Below are 20,105 nucleotides of genomic sequence, written 5' to 3'. Positions count from 1 at the left end.
GTGGAGAGTCAGTTACTATGGAGATGAACACGGCTAAAAACCAAACCACTTTAATGGCACCTAAAACCCAGGATTGGCACAAACTAAGCTTAAACATATCTGGCTAGCCAGCTAAACCAGCTTCATGGTATAGGCCTCATGAATTTCTAGCCTGACAAGCCAGACCCACATCAAGATGTTGGGTCTGGGAACACACCATTGGCCGGGCTCAATCCGACGGGCGGGATAAACGGTTGTCTTTCAAATTCCTTCTTCACGCAATAGGATAGCGCTACAACCAACCAATCCATTTATCGGATAATAACAAGGTTTTCAGTGTGAAAAAGTGCTCAAGTAGTCAAAAAAAGCAGTGCCACAAGTTTAAATGAGCTTTAATAGAAAGGCACATATACAGCCAGAGTGTGAGAATTAAAAGCCTTTAAATGCAGAAACGGTTTTAAACTAAACTCCTCTAATCAGAAGTGACAGTCTCTGATAGATCAGCTCAACTGCTTGTTCTGCCGTTCAAGTATGTCAAAACTAAGTTGCGTTCATCTGAACTGAGATCCGATTACCCCTTTGGCTCTTTTGTACCCCCAGCTTTGTGTCTGTCTGTGTGTGTGTTACTCTGTGTGTTACTCTGTGTGTGTGTGTGTGTGTGTGTGTGTGTGTGTGTGTGTGTGTGTGTGTGTGTGTGTGTGTGTGAGAGAGAGATGAAGGTCATTTGTGTCTGTTTATATGTGCGTGTGGGTGGATGAGGGTGGAAGAAGGGAAGGGTTTGTAACACTGGCTCACAATCCGATCTTTCCAGTTTCGCCGTGTTGAGTGAGTGTGAAAAGTCTGTTACCTTAATGCAGGTTAAATAAAAGCAATAAATATAAATATCGTGACATCATGAGAAATGTACCTGTGTTCACAAAATAGGGAGGTTAAAAGCGGGCAAAATTCAAAGAAGGGAAAAAAAGGGCAAGATTCACAGGTTCTTAAATAAATGTGTTAAAAAGGTCAAACTTAAGTTAGATTACAAGGCTATGATGCTACGCAACTAAAGGTGAGCACGCGGGGGGGAAAAACATGCAAATCGCATTTTTCGGGTTGTGGGATCGGCAGCCATTTTGTTCAGCCTGACTGCACTGCTGCGCTTTGATGAAAATGGCCACCTTCACATACAAAAATACACTTAAAGCAGTTGCGGCCGCAGCGTCTGTGTGGGTACACCTCCAGAGGAAGGTCTGAAAACCGCGTGAAAACACACAAACGCAGAGTCGAACGCTGCCTGAATGATCGCTTCCACCTGTCTCTATCTCTAGCACTCGCTCAGTCGCGTTCCTTAAAACGCTCGTCTCATTGGTCGTTACTGACTGATATCCACACAAACAGGCCCAGAAACACACAAACACAGTCCCGGACTCTTGGTGTTGTTCATTCAGGCCCGTCCTGCTCTGCCAACGAGAGATCAGCAGGGTGAGATTGACTTTTTTTTTGGCTGTAGAAGGTCTGAAAGCTTACCAGCAACAACACACACTCACACACAAACAAACGATCTACTGCAGTACTGATGGGCCGTATTCATCCTTCTTTTGCTCCCGTAGAGGTATCTGTGGTTCAGTGGTGCTCGTCTCCCCTCTTTCTTCGCCTCACCTTTGTTCACGCCATCCCCTCCTCATCCTCCTCGCGCCGTCGTCGGATCCGTTTCTTCCGCCCCCGTCGTCCCGTGCCTCTATTTCTGGATCTGAAAGATGAAGAGGCGGAGGTTGATGTTTTTGGCAGCCAGCAGCTTGTTGCACTCCACGCTGTCGTTGATGGGCAGCAGGGCGTACTCGGTTTCGTTGGCGTCGTTGGAGAAGACGTGGTGCTGGATGACGGGCTTGATTTTCACGTCGTCGTACGGGCCCTTCAGGAGCAGGAAGGAGCACTCCAGTGCAGAGTTCACTTTGCTCTTCAGGATGAGCTGGAAGGAGAGCGTGCGCTTGCAGGACAGGTTGGGGTTGCGCTCCGAGTCGTTGACCCGCGCCTTCAGCACCCAGGTCTGGTTGAGCACGGTGAAGCGTGGCGTCTCGTAGTACAGGCGTGTGATGAAGTCGTCGGTGCGGTATGGCCGGAACTGCACCTCTGGAGCAAAGACACACGAGATTACAGGCTATCAACTTATTCATGACACACTTTTTTGTACTTTAAACAACTTCCTGATCTCAAGAGGTGCACTAATGACTGATGCTATAGAGACTGCAGTCTTCAGTGTCCTTGTTAGCCCTCTCATGTCGGACCGGAGGGGTTACATTGGTGCCGTGACCCTGATGGGAGTGAGGTTTAAGGGGGTGAACTAGTCTAAGCTATGCAGGTAGAAGCTGTAATCAAATGTAAAATTACACTGCACTTTATTGATCAAATATAGGCTATACATTACAAATATAGTTAAAAGTTAGTCCGTCTAAATCAGTGTTTCCCAAACACGATCCTGGAGGCACACCAACGCTGTGTCCACTCCAGTTTTAGACGCGCACTTGCGAACTTCCCTAAGCACTTCCCCTCGGGGGAATCCCTGCCGCCATTTTGATGTGCATTCCACTTCGTGAAGTGGACAAGGGAAGTTTATATGGACAGACCCTTGCTCCCTCGATTTTTACTGAGGGAGCGAGTCTACTTCATATGTACACTTCAGGCAGCTTCATATACCACAATGCAACACGATTGTGACGTCACCGCATATCGCGTTTAATTTACCCCACCACAAACAACTCTATGATATTTTTATTATTTTTAAAAACATTAAATAAAATAAATAAATTTAAAACAACCCAAATACACCTATATACATATACACTCACCTAAAGGATTATTAGGAACACCTGTTAAATTTCTCATTAATGCAATTATCTAATCAACCAATCACATGGCAGTTGCTTCAATGCATTTAGGGGTGTGGTCCTGGTCAAGACAATCTCCTGAACTCCAAACTGAATGTCAGAATGGGAAAGAAAGGGGATTTAAGCAATTTTGAGCGTGGCATGTTTGTTGGTGCCAGACGGGCCGGTCTGAGTATTTCACAATCTGCTCAGTTACTGGGATTTTCACGCACAACCATTTCTAGGGTTTACAAAGAATGGTGTGAAAAGGGAAAAACATCCAGTATGCGGCAGACCTGTGGGCGAAAATGCCTTGTTGATGCTAGAGGTCAGAGGAGAATGGGGCGACTGATTCAAGCTGATAGAAGAGCAACTTTGACTGAAATAACCACTCGTTACAACCGAGGTATGCAGCAAAGCATTTGTGAAGCCACAACACACACAACCTTGAGGCGGATGGGCTACAACAGCAGAAGACCCCACCGGGTACCACTCATCTCCACTACAAATAGGAAAAAGAGGCTATAATTTGGACGAGCTCACCTAAATTGGACAGTTGAAGACTGGAAAAATGTTGCCTGGTCTGATGAGTCTCGATTTCTGTTGAGACATTCAGATGGTAGAGTCAGAATTTGGCGTAAACAGAATGAGAACATGGATCCATCATGCCTTGTTACCACTGTGCAGACTGCTGGTGGTGGTGTAATGGTGTGGGGGATGTTTTCTTGGCACACTTTAGGCCCCTTAGTGCCAATTGGGCATCGTTTAAATGCCACGGCCTACCTGAGCATTGTTTCTGACCATGTCCATCCCTTTATGACCACCATGTCCCCATCCTCTGATGGCTACTTCCAGCTGGATAATGCACCATGTCACAAAGCTCCAATCATTTCAGATTGGTTTCTTGAACATGACAATGAGTTCACTGTACTAAAATGGCCCCCACAGTCACCAGATCTCAACCCAATAGACCATCTTTGGGATGTGGTGGAACGGGAGCTTCGTGCCCTGGATGTGCATCCCACAAATCTCCATCAACTGCAAGATGCTATCCTATCAATATGGGCCAACATTTCTAAAGAATGTTTTCAGCACCTTGTTGAATCAATGCCACGTAGAATTAAGGCAGTTCTGAAGGCGAAAGGGGGTCAAACACAGTATTAGTATGGTGTTCCTAATAATCCTTTAGGTGAGTGTAGAATGCTGCATTAAACAATTTCGTACAGGAAAAAAATAAATAATAAATCAACTCCATAGTGGATTCGAAGTGATGAAGGGCTTAGGACGTTCCAGTTCAGTCCATTGCAAATGTTCCTCCAGTAGTGGGCACTCATGCAACGTAAGCAATGACGGACATCCGAGTGATCGAGACGGAGGGAAGTTAACGAGTGAAGGGCATAATAAAAATGAACTGGAACGCAGCACTAGTGTTAGCTATGCAGGTAAACCTCACTCCCCTGATCTCAAGAGGCACACTAGAGACTGTGCCCTTGTTGGCACGTCCGCCTCCCATGCCGGAGACGCCGGTTCGAGCCCCGCTCAGAGTGGGGCGAATGGGATTGCAGGGGTTACATTTACGATAAGGTTTAATTTGTTCACATTAGTTAACTACATAGGTTAACATGAACTAACAATGAACAATACATCTACAGCATTTAGAGACTTCACTCAAAAATACAAATTCTGTCAACACCCTCATGTCATTCCAAAGCCATATGACTTTCTTTCTTCTTCAGAACACATAAACAAAGCTTGCTTGACACGAGAACCAATGAGGTTCATTCTCGTGTCACGCATCACGTTTGAGCTTCAGCAAGAACCAATGAGGTTCATTCTCGTGTTACGCAGCACGTTTGAGCTTCCTCAAGAACCAATGAGGTTCGTTCTCGTGTTACGCATCACGTTTGAGATTCCGCAAGAACCAATGAGGTTTGTTCTCGTGTTACGCATCACGTTTGAGCTTCAGCAAGAACCAATGAGGTTCGTTCTCGTGTTACGCATCACGTTTGAGATTCCGCAAGAACCAATGAGGTTCATTCTCGTGTTACGCATCACGTTTGAGCTTCAGCAAGAACCAATGAGGTTCATTCTCGTGTTACGCATCACGTTTGAGCTTCAGCAAGAACCAATGAGGCTCATTCTCGTGTTACGCATCACGTTTGAGCTTCAGCAAGAACCAATGAGGCTCATTCTCGTGTTACGCATCACGTTTGAGCTTCAGCAAGAACCAATGAGGTTCATTCTCGTGTTACGCATCACGTTTGAGCTTCAGCAAGAACCAATGAGGTTCATTCTCGTGTTACGCATCACGTTTGAGCTTCTGCAAGAACCAATGAGGCTCATTCTCATGTTACGCATCACGTTTGAGCTTCCTCAAGAACTAATGAGGTTTGTTCTCGCACGTCAAGCAAGTACGGTTGAGCTTCTGTTTATGTTTGCAGATTAATGTTTATTTAAATCTGTAAATTAAATGTTGGTCATATAAAGGCCAGTTCACACCACACAGACAGATGCAGACAATCACCAGATTACAGTACGTCATAGTGTTGTCAACAGTACTCACTACAGAACCAAGTCGGTACTGAAATTTGAGGTATTTAAGAATCTGTTCAACAGCGCTCAAAATGCTAGAGGGAAATGCTGGTATTGTCACATTTTTTAAATTTCACATTTTACATTTCTTAGTACAACATTAGTACGTAATTTCTCAGATATTCCACGACCCAACAAATGCTGATTCAACATCCAGCGAAAACAAGAGCCGACCAACGGCGACAGACACACTAAACCAACAAAACCCGACAAAGTGTCTGTTGCCGTCTGTCTGTGCAGTGTGAATTAGCAAAGCGATCGTGTCTCTTTAGGGCCTGGTTTCACAGACAGGGCTTAGATTAAACCAGGATTAGGCCTTAGTTCAATTAGGACATTTGAGTAACTTTTATAAACGTGACATTACTGGTGTGCATCTTGAGACAAAACAACGGCACTGACATATTTTAAGAAATATCAGTGCGAGTTGCTTTCAGTTAAAACAGCTCAAACGTGCATTATAGTCTGAGACTAGCTTAAGCCTTGTCTGTGAAACCGAGGGATAGAGCCATATGTCAATGAATCTTCAAATGTCGCTCAGCGTATTTTTGGTTCTTAGTAAAGGGTCTAAATATGAGACTCAAGGTTATGCACCTGTAAAACCGATCTTCTCAAAGCACAGCAGGCTGAAGATGCTGTTGTAGAGCTGTAGCTCTCGGCGATGGCTCTGGTCCATCTCGTCCAGGATGCCCATCAGCTCCATGCCGGTCTTAGACGGGTGGGAACACTCTTCCTCATGAGCGCTGAGCTCATGGAACGGCCCGTGCCATGGGCAGCCAATCCGCTTGTACTTGCACTGTGTCACTCTATTTCCAAAAGAAAAATGTGAAAAATGATCAACCAACAACTCTAGCGATATAGACCGTAAATACGGTCATCACACAGCTCTATACATACAGTTAAGCATATTAATATTGACCAGTTAAAATCTACTAAATGTGACTATAAGGAATAAAGAGGAGATATTATGGCCTGGTTTCACAGACAGGGTTTAGATTAAGCCAAGATTAGGCCTTAGTTCAATTAGGACATTTACGTAGCTTTTATAAACATGACATTACTGATGTGCATCTTGAGACAAAACAATGGCACTGACATATTTTAAGATGATTTCAGTTAAAACGACTCAAACATGAATTTTAGTCTGGGACTAGCTTAAGCCTTGTCTGTGAAACCGGCCGTATAAACATAATCATCATGATTTTCTGCATTTAATTTAATTTGAAAAGCGCTATACAAATAAAATTGACTTGATTTAAATATTTTGCATTTTATCTCTTTCTCTTTGCTTGCCGATTGCATATAAAATTACATAACATTTGAAGATATTTTTTTTGTGTGCGAGTTAAAGCATGACAGTCCAAGCCAAGTGTCTGTTTATACATCTTTATGACTAGATTAAGATGAGAAGATGAGAATATAGGGAGGATTCACTAAACACAATTTGCGCCCACTGGTTATTTATTTGCACCAAAGTCTCGTTTAAGGCAAGGCATCATGGTAATGCTGAAGACATATTTGATCATCATGTGTGATGCTAAAGCACTAAAGTAAATCACTCTGGATGAAAGTCTCTCTTTAAATGAATGTGTGTAAATCTACACCTCTGGTTATAATTAATGGTAATACTTTATTTTAAGGTGACGTAGTTCCTCATGTACTTATAGTAATTACAGTAAATTATGTATAATTACAAGTAACTAACCCTAAACCAAAGCCTAACCCTAAGCGCAACTCTTTAAAAGTCCATGTTGTCAATTAATATTACTCAGTACTTATTTGAGTAAGTACAATGTAACTACGCCACCTTAAAACAAAGTGTAACCAAATTAATTTTCACTAGAAAACGGACACAAACTTTTCACTGCTTTTCACAAGTTGTAATATCCTAACATTAAAGTCACCATGAATTCAAAATGGACAATTCTTATTTTTTTATGGAATATTCCAGTATTTATTATAAATGAATAATCTGTGCACATCAATATTTCTTTAAAAAAACATATGCCCTCATAGTCTTTCATCAAAAACAGTAACAGTCCCGTTGCCTCGCAAAGACGTCTCTTCTCTGATGAGGGCTGGGAAATAAGGTTGTCCAACGGCCAGTTTCAATTCTTCCCCTCCAGCAACCTGTCACTCACATGAAACCATCGTAGCAGTTAGAATGAAAAACTCCATTCATTTTATCCATAGGGATATCATTTATAAACCATTAAAAACAGCCCTACTGTGAGTTACGAGGTTGTTAAAGGGATAGCTCACCCAAAAATTAAAATTCTGTCATTAATTACTCACCCTCATGTCGTTCCAAACTCAAGCGCTGCACTCTTTACAACGTAAACTGCGTAGGAGACTGGCACAGGCTAGAACGAAATTGTTGAATAAAGTCGTTATTTTTGTTTGTTTTTGCGCACAAAAAGTATTCTCATCGCTTCATTAAATTAAGGCTGAACCACTGGAGTCACATTGATGATTTTAACAATATCTTTACTACCTTTCTGGGCCTTGAAAGTGGTAATTAAATGGCTGTCTATGGAGGGGTCAGAACGCTGTCGGGATTTCATCAAAAATATCTTGAAGGGATAGTTCACCCAAAAATGAAAATTATCCCATGATTTACTCACCCTCAAGTCATCCTAGGTGTATATGACATTCTTCTTTCAGATTTCTTTTCTTACATAAACGCATCGCTTTGCTTCAAAAGGCCTTTATGAACCCCCCCGGAGTCGTGTGGAGCAAATATATGATGGACAGATGCACTTTTATGATGGATAGATGAAGTTATATGATGGATAGATGCATTTTTATGATGGATGGATGCACTTTTATGATGGATAGATGCAGTTATATGATGGATAGATGCAGTTATATGATGGATAGATGCACTTTTATGATGATAGATGCAGTTATATGACGGATAGATGCAGTTATATGATGGATAGATGCAGTTATATGACGGATAGATGCAGTTATATGATGGATAGATGCAGTTATATGACGGATAGATGCAGTTATATGATGGCTAGATGCACTTTTATGATAGATAGATGCACTTTTATAATGGATAGATGCAGTTATATGATGGATGGATGCACTTTTATGATGATAGATGCACTTTTATGATGGATAGATGCAGTTATATGATGGATATATGCACTTTTTTGATGATAGATGCAGTTATATGATGAATATATGCAGTTATATGATGGATAGATGCAGTTATATGATGATAAATGCAGCTATATGATGGATAGATGCAGTTATATGATGATAGATGCACTTTTATGATGGATAGATGCACTTTTATGATGGATAGATGCAGTTATATGATGGATAGATGCAGTTATATGATGATAAATGCAGCTATATGATGGATAGATGCAGTTATATGATGGATAGATGCACTTTTATGATGGATAAATGCACTTTTATGATGATAGATGCACTTTTATGATGGATAGACGCAGTTATATGATGGATAGATGCACTTTTATGATGGACAGATGCAGTTATATGATGATAGATGCAGTTATATGATGGATAGATGCAGTTATATGATGATAGATGCACTTTTATGATGGATAGATGCAGTTATATGATGATAGATGCACTTTTATGATAGATGCAGTTATATGATGGATAGATGCAGTTATATGATGGATAGATGCACTTTTATGATGGACAGATGCACTTTTATGATGGATAGATGCACTTTTATGATGGACAGATGCACTTTTATGGACTTCATAAACGAGGCAACAATTCACTGACATTATAAAGCTTGGAAGAGCCAGGACATTTTAATATAACTAAAGAAGAATGTCATATACACCTAGGATGACCTGAGGGTGAGTAAATCATGGGCTAATGTTAATTTTTGGGTGAACTAACCCTTTAATTTGTGCTCTGAAGATGAACGAAGGTCTTGCGGATTTGGAACGACATGAGAGTGAGTAATTAATGACAGAAATTTCATTTTTGGGTGAGCTATCCCTTTAAGCGATGCTTTCGTTGAAGCCGTCAATCTGCATTATTTCAACTTATTTTTAAAATAATCATATTAAACCACACAAATTACTGGTGAAAATCGACAGTAACCATAATTCTGTACAGAAAATTACACCAGAGTCAGTTTCTCCATCGTTTTTAATCCGATTACATTGTTCGCAATGCTCCATGGGATTGCAGTCACAGTCCTTTTGTCCAATTTTCAAATACGCTTTTGCTCCAAGTCAAAGTTTGTAATGTTATGATTCACCTTGTAGCTGATTGTTTATGTTTTAACAAAGACTTTTTTTTAATTCCCCATGGAAAAAAATACTACTGCTGAAAGAGTGGGCGGGCACTAATCCACTCTATTTACAAAAGTGGCACGTCGTGCTGAAAACCATCATAATGGATTTGAATAGAGATTGTGCAGCGCTATACAAGTGGAGTGGCAGAAGTGTTTAGTGAATTCGCCCCTTGTTTTTTTACACGTGTCGAGCATAATCTTACACATTGAGGCGGTGTTTGTTTAGTGAATCGGTGCAGCGGTACCTGTCCTGGCACTCCTCCGTCTGATGGCGGTCGAGGCTGGAGCGAGGGAACTGTTTGAGGCAGTAGCTGCACTCAGAGGGCAGTTCACTCACGGCTTTCTCCACCGCCAGGTTCCTGCAACACAGACTCTTACTTATCTCACAGCGGCAGTTAGGACACGTGGCCTGCTCCTCTTTGAGGCGCGCGTCAGCAAGCAGGTGGATGAAGCAGCCTGCGCACATCAGGTGCCCGTTTGTACACTGTGAAATGAGAGCACACATCTTCAGCCCACGACAAGAGCTCAAACCATCTCACAGGGACAGGGGGGTTAATGCAAAACACAGGATGGCATTTCCTCATTTTCCTCAAAAAGAGACTTGATGATTTAGGGGAAATAAGGGTAACACTTTAGAATAATGGTCATTAGTTAACATGAACTAATAATGAACTTGCACGTATAAAGCATTTATTTATCTTTGTTAATGTTGATTTCAACATTTACTAATGCTTTATTAAAATCTTGTTAAAGCTACACTGTGTGATATTTTCCCCCATCTAGTGGTGAAAAGGTATATGACCATCCGGTGAATATTAGTTTCTCTTCCTCTCAATTCTCAATTTCGTTTTAACTCCTACGGTGGCCGATTTAGTCCAAAATTAACATGGCGACCTCGTCCACATTCGACACGGTGCCATCGAGTGTTAAAACGCGAAAGGCGAATCTTGAATTTACAGCCATGTCCCTCTTTGGCTAATGTACTTTCAAGATGGAGGGGCAACATGGCGACCGGCATTCGAACCCTTACCCGTATGTATTTTCAATGGCATATTATAAACTTACGAGAATACTTTATTACTTAAAAGAAGTAAATATACATTAATGAGCACATATTTTTGAAAGAACTGCGTTTTTTTAGCTAAGAATAAACTAAAAAAGTTACACAGTCTAGCTTTAACATTAGTTAATGCAGTGTGAACTAACATGAACAAACCATGAACAGCTGGATTTATATTAACTAACGTTAACAAAGATGAACAAATACAGTAACAAATGTACTGCTCATGGTTAGTTCATGTTAGTTAATACATTAACTAATGACCATTAGTCTAAAGTGTTACCGAAATAAGCAACCTCATCTTAAAAAAGATCACATCACAAAGAATAAAACTTATGTACTATGAAAACTTTGACATCACACAGATGAATGCACCAACATAGACGTCCACATTTACACATCAGTGATGTCTATTGGATGCAGGCACTGTGAGATAAGGTGATAAGTTATTTATTCTAAACACCAGAGTCAAGATTTCCCAATCCTGTTCAGATCCAACCATGATCAAACACAACTGAACTAGCTAAATAAGGGCTGTGTCCGAAACCATCCCCTATATACCCTTAAAGGGTTAGTTGACCCAAAAATGAAAATTCTGTCATGAATTACTTACCCTCATGTCGTTGGACACCCGTAAGACCTCCGTTCATCTTCGGAACAGAAATGAAAATATTTTAGTTGAAATCTGATGGCTCTGAAAGGCCTCCATTGGCACAATGCACTTTACACTCTCAAGACCCTTAAAAGGTACTAAAGACGTCGTTACAAAGTCCATCTCACTACAGTGGTTCTACAATAACTTTATGAATCGGCGAGAATAGTTTTTGTGCGCAAAAAACCCCTAAATAACGACTTATATAGTGATGACGATTTAAAAACGATGCATCATGAAGCTTCGAAGCGTTATGAATCAGTGAGCCGAATGATGATTCGGATCGCGTGTCAAACCGCCAAACTGCTGAAAGTTGGCGATTCAAACCACTGAATCGACTCAGTGATTCATAACGCTTCGAAGCTTCATGATGCCGTGTTTTTTTTAATCGTCATCACTATATAAGTCGTTATTTAGGGTTTTTTTGCGCACAAAAACTATGCTCGCCGATTCATAAAGTTATTGTAGAACCACTGTAGTGAGATGGACTTTGTAACGACGTCTTTAGTACCTTTTAAGGGTCTTGAGAGTGTAAAGTGCATTGTGCCAATGGAGGCCTTTCAGAGCCATCAGATTTCAACTAAAATATCTTAATTTGTGTTCCGAAGATGAACGGAGGTCTTACGGGTGTCCAACGACATGAAGGTAAGTAATTAATGACAGAATTTTCATTTTTGGGTCAACTAACCCTTTAATAGGGCACTATTTGAGGGGACAGCCATTTGTAGTGGTGTCCGAAACCAGTGTACAACTGATGTACACTAGCCTGACGTCGTCATACTCAGATTCTAGTCAGAATATGAGTCTGATGCTGCTCCATTGGGCTGTGATTATCAGAGATATCCATAATAAAGGATAGATGTCTTACGGCGGAGTCTCTAACGTCATCACCGGCGGCCATCTTGTCACAGACAGGGCTCTGTGGTACCTGACGTAAGGCGAGTGATCTGAACACAAATACTCTTATCTCACTGAAATCTTGACGGATTTACAAATGGTTCTTACAACGTTATTAACGTGGCTGTAATTCTGGATGATTGAACAAATTATGAATAATTATTCATAAGTATGCAGTGTCATAACTACATCTCTGACGTTTACAACAAACCAACTGTTTGAAAATCGTTAGAAAATTTTTGCAAGTTATGGTTATTTAAAAAGTGCATGCACCATTAAAACACAATGTTACGAGTGAGCGAGCTGACTGTGACAAGATGGCCGCCAGGTGCGGACGTCGACCTCCATTGGCCAGCAGCGCGGACGAGACATCTAGCCTTTATTATGTATATCTATGAGATGTACACTCAATGGCTAGAGAATACCCATAATGCACTGTATGAATTTCCACATCTCACCAGTAGATGGCGCCCGCAGCTGAATCCTCCATCCATCCGTTTTTCAAACGGCTGGTACGATGTGGGTAAGAGCGCAATACAGGTATATTTTAATTGATTATTAAATTAAGGTTTATACAGAGTTTCCATGTCAGAGTTCAGGATTGATCTTTTCATTACTACTGGAGTTTCAAGTGATTTCTGTGAAGCTGCTTTGAAACGATATGTTTTGTGAAAAGCGCTATACAAATAAATTTGAATTGAATTGAATTTGATTAAACAGCGAGCACAATCCATGCAAAAGCAGCACACTCTGTGTCTGAATTCACTCCTTCAGCAGGATTATATTAGTGGAGTAATGTAGGGAATAGTGAATGAGGGTGTAGGGAGCACTACAGTATATCAGGAGCACTTGATAATTACAGACAGGAGTGTTTGATCAGGGTTGGATCTGAACTTTGGATGGTAAATCTCCAGGAACAAGATTGGGCACCCCTGAACTAAATAAATTCAGTTTCTGTTCTTGTTTCGTGAGTGGATCTTAAAAGGGGGAAATATGAGTTAAAATATGTTTAAAAGCCTGTAATGTTATTCCTCGTATAAAAATGTACTCAATTTGTCATTTGCTTTCATCTAAAACTGTACATTTATGTTACACTTTATTTTAAGGTGTCTTTGTTACTGAGTAATATTAATGTATTTACTTTAGGGTTAGTTGCATGTAATTATGCATTATTATTTACTGTTTGTAACATAAAAACATGTTTTTAAAACTTAATTTATTCACCAATTCTATGCCGCAATTACATTTTATTTTAATATTTTATTTTGAATAAAATGACAAAACGTGTCATTTAAAGGTGCACTATGTAACTTTTCCGTCCACTAGAGGTCGCCTGTTCAAAACAAAGGCGTAGTTTGATGATGCCACGTTTGAGCGCAGAATCTTGGGACATGTGGTCTTCAGCTCACAGCCGGTGGGAAAGAGTCAGGATAGGACTCGGGCAGAAATCATGTTCATGGATATGATTATTAACGTTACTGTAGTATGAAGCAGAAGCAGGAGCAAGTGTTGTGGAGCTGAGGAACCGCTGGAGCGATTGTTAATAAGATGAACGCAACACTAACCTCGCGAGCAGTGGGACTTTTATTATGACATAGTCACCGGTGCCACTTCCGCTTTTCCGGTCATGAGTGTGAGGTAACGCAGCTCTGCTTATCATATTAGACACATCTGAGTGTGTTGATAATGATGTTATGACGTTACTCTGTGTGTTCTCTCAGCGGCTGCTATGACACTTGTTCACACTACAGTGAGAGTAAAGCGTTTCTGCAGAATAAAACCGGAAACTGAGGGAAACGCAGATGTGACGCAATCGTCAGGCGACTCCCTCACACGTCCCGGTTCATTGGTTAAAATAGCAATTTCTCACGATTTACAAATAATTGGAAACATTTGGGATATTGCAAGTACTCAACTGAACAAAATATATAACACTGGCCTAGTGGTTTTTGGATATTTTACTGAAAAAAAATGTTACATAGTGCACCTTTAATTTTTTTACTCATTGTTAGTTTTACTTATCATTATTTGTTTTTTATATTTCTACATAATTCTTTATTTTGGTTAAATATTTCTTTATAATATATATTAATTTGTTATTTTAGTTTTAATAATTTTAATACTTATTGGTCACACTTTAGATTAGAGTCCAATTCTCACTATTAACTACGACTTTTGCCTCAATAAACTCCTTATTACTGCTTATTAATAGTTAATAAGGTAGTTGTTAAGTTTAGGTATTGGGTAGGATTAGGGATGTTGAATATGATCATGCAGAATACGGCATTAATATGTGCTTTATAAGTGCTAATAAACAGCTAATATCCAGTAATATGCAACTAGTTAATAGTGAGAATATAACCCTAAAGTGTTACCATTATTTTATTTTGGTTAGTTGCAAAAAGCAACATTTCTATTTCTGCTTTACTTGAATTAACAGAAATGATTTGAATAGTTAACCATATAACACTGATGTAATATTCTACTTTTATGATTAGTTGCAGGTTTCATTTGAATAATCCTGTTACTGGTTTACTAATTCACCAGCAGATCCATTTCACAGGAGGTAGAGTCTGATTAATTCAGTGGGCAGTTGATTTATTTCTCCCTGGCTTGTTTGATTTGCTCCAGGACTTGGTCTCATTTGATAGGATTCAAACCCTGATTCTGTAATAAACAGATTACACGGCATGAGCTTAATAAAGCTGATGCGCTCTGACACCTCCTCCCTCAATCACATGGGGTCAGTGGGAGAGGATGTCAGCGTTTTCTCAAACTCTGTATTTTCAATATAGGCCTGTCATATGCTAACAAAATGTAGTGTGGATTTATCCAATTATCCAAACCAATTAGATCCGTATGTCATTAAATGGACAGGTATGCAAACCTAAAACGAATACTTGTGAACAAAGTGTGTGAAAACATGAGAGGAAGTTCTTTTACAGCTGGTTTAGCCTGTGGCTTCAGAGGGATTATATGGGGTGCATATTTGGGGGAGGGGTGATCAGAAGAGGCCAGCAGTGATTGGGTTAAACGCATCATGTGACCACCCTGATTGTCATGTTGGCCTTTGAAGGCAAAAAACAGCTGCTCAGGTCTGTCTCACATGAAGTGTAACATCTGAAACCTTGGAAAATACCTGCTCTTTAAAAAAAAAAAAAAAAAAAAAAACATGTACCTGGAATTGCAAATGTGCATTTTATTAGACATTTCATCACACATAATGAGTCACAGACAGTGTGTATTATATGGGAATACAATAGACAAACAATCACAATGACGAAAAGATAACCTCCTTTGTGTGTCAGAGCTATACTAACAGGCTGTATCTCTTCTGTAAGAGGATGCTGCATTATGTTTACGATATATACGCCATGCATAAGGATTTCGCTGCACTGCAAGCTCCATAATGGCTTTGTTTACCTGGTACACCGATGCTTTAGGCAGGTCCAGACACACCGTGCAGCACAGCACCGAGTACAGGCGCTCCTCGAGCTTCCCCGCTTCTCCTTCCTGATGCCTCACGCGCTTTTTGGGCGGCGCGTCGGGGTCGGCCTCGGAGCCCGAAGCGTCTCTCCGCACGCCGGACTCCTCCTGGATACCTGCCAGTCCGGCGCTCCCCGGACCAGCATCCAGGGCCCCCCCCACAGGACCGACACCCAGCCCCGATGATGAGGAGCCCGGGGCGGCCGCGACGCCTAATTCCATCCGCTCTTCCATCGAAGACATCCGAGTCAGTCACGAGGGATATTTGGGCCGACTGAGCACAGGATCCGCTGGATGTCAGGGTGAGATTTTCAGCTTTTGTCAAGGTAGTTGGCCTTTAATAATGGGGGGTCTGGACAGCCAACAATACACTCACTTGTAAACCATCAAACGTCAGGTTAATTTTGGGTAATATGACACTAGGTAACGGGACAGTGAATATAATTTCATCTGTGTTTTACTGCGGTTTGGCCTGTAATTTTTTGGATAGATCTCAGGTAAGCTTCGGCTCTCAGCGTGTGAAGAGAGAGAGAAAAAAAACAGCTAAGACTCAACAAAACAACAGGCTGTTGTTTAGGTCCGTTATCCGCCGTGACAGCACGCACACGGCGACGCTCCGCGACACGGCCGGGCTCTTTCCCTCCGGTCCACCTTCCGATCACTACCGAGCCACTCCGACACGACCCGGATTCTCCCGAAAGCCTAAAAGTTATCAGTTTGCTGCAGAGTCTCTTCGATAGTCCTTCCCTTAATCTACACTGCCATCTTTGTTTTTTTCCTGTGTGTCTCCTCCTCTCCCCCTGTCCGCTTGTCCCTTTCTGATCCCGCCAATCACAGGTCGTTTTACTCAGCGCGAGCTGAAGAACAAGCGAATACTGTCAACCGTTATTCAACTGTCAGTGAATGCGTTGCCACTGGTAATGATGGCCGCTCCGCCCTTCCCTTTCGCGCTCTCTGATTGGCTGCAACAAATGTTGTGCTTCATCAGATGACTGGGGATATTTAAAGAGCTAAGCGTTGCGCATGCGCACCGGCCTCCTGCGGGTCATGGCTGAAGCTTTTTTTTTTTTTTAACTTGTAATTATTCAACTTTTGTATTGAATTTGTATAGTGTAATGCTTGTTTTTTTTTAGCATATTTGATTATATGTCATTGTGGTAGTTGTCGCATTATTGTCATGGTGATTATAGTATAAACAAAGAGTAAAAAGGTAACCTTTTCATACCATGGTCAAAAGCCCCTAACGCTCCTGATATGCGACAAAATGGCAACGTCATCGTGGGTTGTTGTCAATCATCTAAATAATTATACTTGACAGAATAATGAATGGAAGAATCCATTATTTTTTTTAAGGTTTTTTAGAATACACGTTACACATTTGAAGCTGCTTTAGAATCTTTTAATTGTTTTTACCTTTTCAAGTTTTTTGTTTTTGTTTGACCTGAAACCAGAGTGACCCCTGGGGGAGGGAAAATGCCCTCAGCCAATCAAATGAAGCGGTGTTTGATGGACTGGTTTGAGCAAGACAGCTGTCAGTCTAGCTGGCCCAACCTGAATAAGCTTTGTGTGTTATATGGGGGGATGGGAGTTGATATCCTGATTACTATAGAATACATAGTAATAAATATGCATATAACAGTCTAATACAGACGGTATTAGCAATGATGCTGAGATTAACACAATGTTTTTATGCACATTACAACACACTTAAAACACCACATTTACAATGAAGGTTGAATGAATGAAGTCACCTGACAAGGACAAAGGCTTTCTTCATTAATTATTACCTCTGAACCACTTGGTATTTCAGATTTATTTGTGCTCTTACCATAATGATGATGGAAAATGTATTTATTTATGAGTGATGTGATTATAATCATGTATGTTTCAGTCAGAACAGGCCGGTTATGTTAATAATCTGTCAACCAAAATATGAATGTCTTTTTTAAAAAAAATCTGAATTACCTATAACTTAAACTGTTCTTGTTTTGGCGATACTTTAAATGCCTTATAAAAGTGTTATTTTCTAATTACAGGGAAAATAAATTAAGGTAACACTCGATTTTACAGTGTCATACATATGTTACATGTAGTAATAACTATAAATTATGCATAATTGCATGTAACTAAACCAAATCAAACCCAAAATCTAACCCTATAGTAAGTACATGTAGTTACTTAATATTACTAGGTACTTAAATGTATAATTACAGTGTAACAAAGACACCTTAAAATGAAGTGTAACCCAAATTAAATGTGAACGGAACAAAGATTAATAGACATTTTATCATCATAAAAGCATTATTTTACTCACCAAATTAAACATGTATCAGAACAGCTAATAAAGTTGAATGGTATTATCCTACAGTCTAAAACATTTACACAGTACTCATAATGTTTCATAATGTTGCAAAATAACTAAAATGAATACAAAGATGTGCTATGAAATGAAACACAGGGAGACAAATAATACTATATACTTTGAGCTTATTGCTAGCTTGTCTACCCAACTAACATTTCCAAACACCTTGGCACTCAAATTATCGAGGCCGAGCTTGACCGATACATTTTTGATACTTCTTATAAAACGAAACTAGTCCTTTCTTATTGAAATGTTTCGCAGTCTCTCTTTTAAACACAGATCAAGGAGAAAATGTAGAATAATTAGAGGCTTGCACATACAAATACAATACTACAATACAACATAAATGGCCCTTCTTCCTCTAGTCAGTAAATAATCTCATAATAATAATAATAATGTGTTATAATGTCCTGGCTCATTTGATTAGTGACCTGTAGGCCCACACGAAATTTACACTGAATTCGTATTTGTTTTTTTAAATATTGGATTATACAAGATAATTATTTTATAACAAGAGAATTATAGCACTCATTTAACGGTAGGGTAGGCAATTTTCAGAGTGGCTAGCAATAGCAAGCTAGCTTTGAAAACATAAGATTCGGACCGAATGCAATGATTGGACGAATATTTTATGGTCCTGAGACTTCCACAGAAGATATATGTACATATTTTAATATTTAGACCACTATTATTGATTGCTATCAGGATGTGAAGAGAGTTTCAACCAGTATAACAAAAAGTGTTTCCTTTAACCATCAAAAAAATGAGTTCAGAAATGTGAAAATCAGTGCAGATTTCACTTGTGCCAGGTGATCAGGTCAAAAAACAGTGGACTTTCAGTCAGTATCACTGCTTTTGAGTATATGTGTAGGTTTGAGAGAGAGAACACACTAAATGTTGTTTACTACATTGTATCATGATGTTAAAGCAACATGCTGACTTTTTGAGACTTTAGCTTATTCACCGAATCCCCCAGAGTTAGATAAGTCCATACATACCATTCTCATCTCCGTGCCATAACTCTGTCTGACCACCCACCGCTAGCCTAGCTTAGCACAAAGACTGGAGGTAAATGGCTCCAGCTAGCCTAGCTTAGCACAAAGACTGGAGGTAAATTGCTCCAGCTAGCCTAGCTTAGCACAAAGACTGGAGGTAAATGGCTCCAGCTAGCCTACTGCTCAATAAGAGACAAAATAACGGCAACATTTTCCTATTTTTATGTTGTGATGTGTATAGTTACGTGTACTAGCCATACCATGAGTGCAGTGCCGCAATGATATTACGCAGCGCCTGAAAATAGCAGGGTTGCCAACTTTTAAGTTCAGGTTGGAGTGAGATTTTTTGATTAAGGTCTTGATTAAGTAGCAATTCATATGTATATAGCCAACTGTACATATCAGGAAACATAAGTTGGCCTAAGCACTATTTTAGCACTATTTTAAACGTTTCTTGGGTTAAATAATATGTGCTTGCATTCATTAATATTCATTTGTGTGTGCTTATAATAAGTATCATTATAAATATTAGGATGTAAGTTATTAATGTTTTAAAATTTCACATTTAAAGAATTCTAGTGTTTGATCATATCGAAATATCTATTCAAATGCAAAACTGCAATACTTTTTTGAGCAAGTAGATTAGATACATGTTTATTTATTAAAGAGCCATACAAGCACCTGGTGGATAATGGCTTTACAAATGAGAATTATTATTTTTCCAGCCACAAAATGACTCTAATTTGCCTCTTTGAATTGAAATTCTCTATTTTAACCTTAATTACTACACTAATTGTAATATAAATAATAAAAATACTAGAAGAAAAATATTTTAAGTGGTCATTAATTGACAATAATTATTGCACAAATAGTATTTAGTACCAAAAGATCTCCTCAAAATATTCAATAAATATTATTGAACTAAAATATAGAACGTTTATTTAA

The 20,105-nt window shown here is 39.8% G+C and overlaps 2 protein-coding genes across 6 annotated transcripts in view; one reads left to right on the top strand and one right to left on the bottom strand.

Annotated features, from left to right (window-relative positions):
• Positions 1 to 355: 355 nt before the first annotated feature.
• On the bottom strand, positions 356 to 16,605 carry zftraf1 (zinc finger TRAF-type containing 1). 3 transcript variants are annotated; one of them, XM_079829248.1, is made up of 5 exons: positions 15,741 to 16,590; positions 9,954 to 10,192; positions 6,009 to 6,220; positions 3,369 to 3,425; positions 356 to 2,091 (listed from the first exon to the last, which is right to left on the bottom strand). In XM_079829248.1, exons 1-5 carry the CDS (start codon positions 16,044 to 16,046, stop codon positions 1,700 to 1,702), a joined length of 1,206 nt encoding a protein of 401 aa, XP_079685374.1. In that variant the 5' UTR covers positions 16,047 to 16,590; the 3' UTR covers positions 356 to 1,699. The 3 variants fall into 3 exon arrangements, with proteins under 3 accessions (XP_079685374.1, XP_079685376.1, XP_079685375.1); XM_079829250.1 differs by lacking the exon at positions 3,369 to 3,425 and having other exon boundaries at positions 15,741 to 16,093; positions 16,180 to 16,585; XM_079829249.1 differs by lacking the exon at positions 3,369 to 3,425 and having other exon boundaries at positions 15,741 to 16,605.
• Positions 15,841 to 20,105, top strand: part of fabp3 (fatty acid binding protein 3, muscle and heart) — a 42,094-nt gene continuing 37,829 nt past the window's right edge. For 2 of the 3 annotated variants that reach the window (XM_079829305.1, XM_079829304.1), the window contains exon 1: positions 15,974 to 16,105. The gene's annotated coding sequence lies outside the window, so the exon portion shown is untranslated. Of the gene's footprint in view, positions 16,106 to 20,105 lie in introns of all 3 variants that reach the window. The other variant, XM_079829303.1, reaches the window with a different exon arrangement.

Source organism: Gobio gobio (genome assembly GCF_949357685.1).
Source record: "Gobio gobio genome assembly, chromosome: 11".
NCBI classification, from domain to species: domain Eukaryota; kingdom Metazoa; phylum Chordata; class Actinopteri; order Cypriniformes; family Gobionidae; genus Gobio; species Gobio gobio.
Note: the sequence above shows the minus strand (reverse complement) of the source record. Positions and strands in the feature narration are given on the sequence as shown.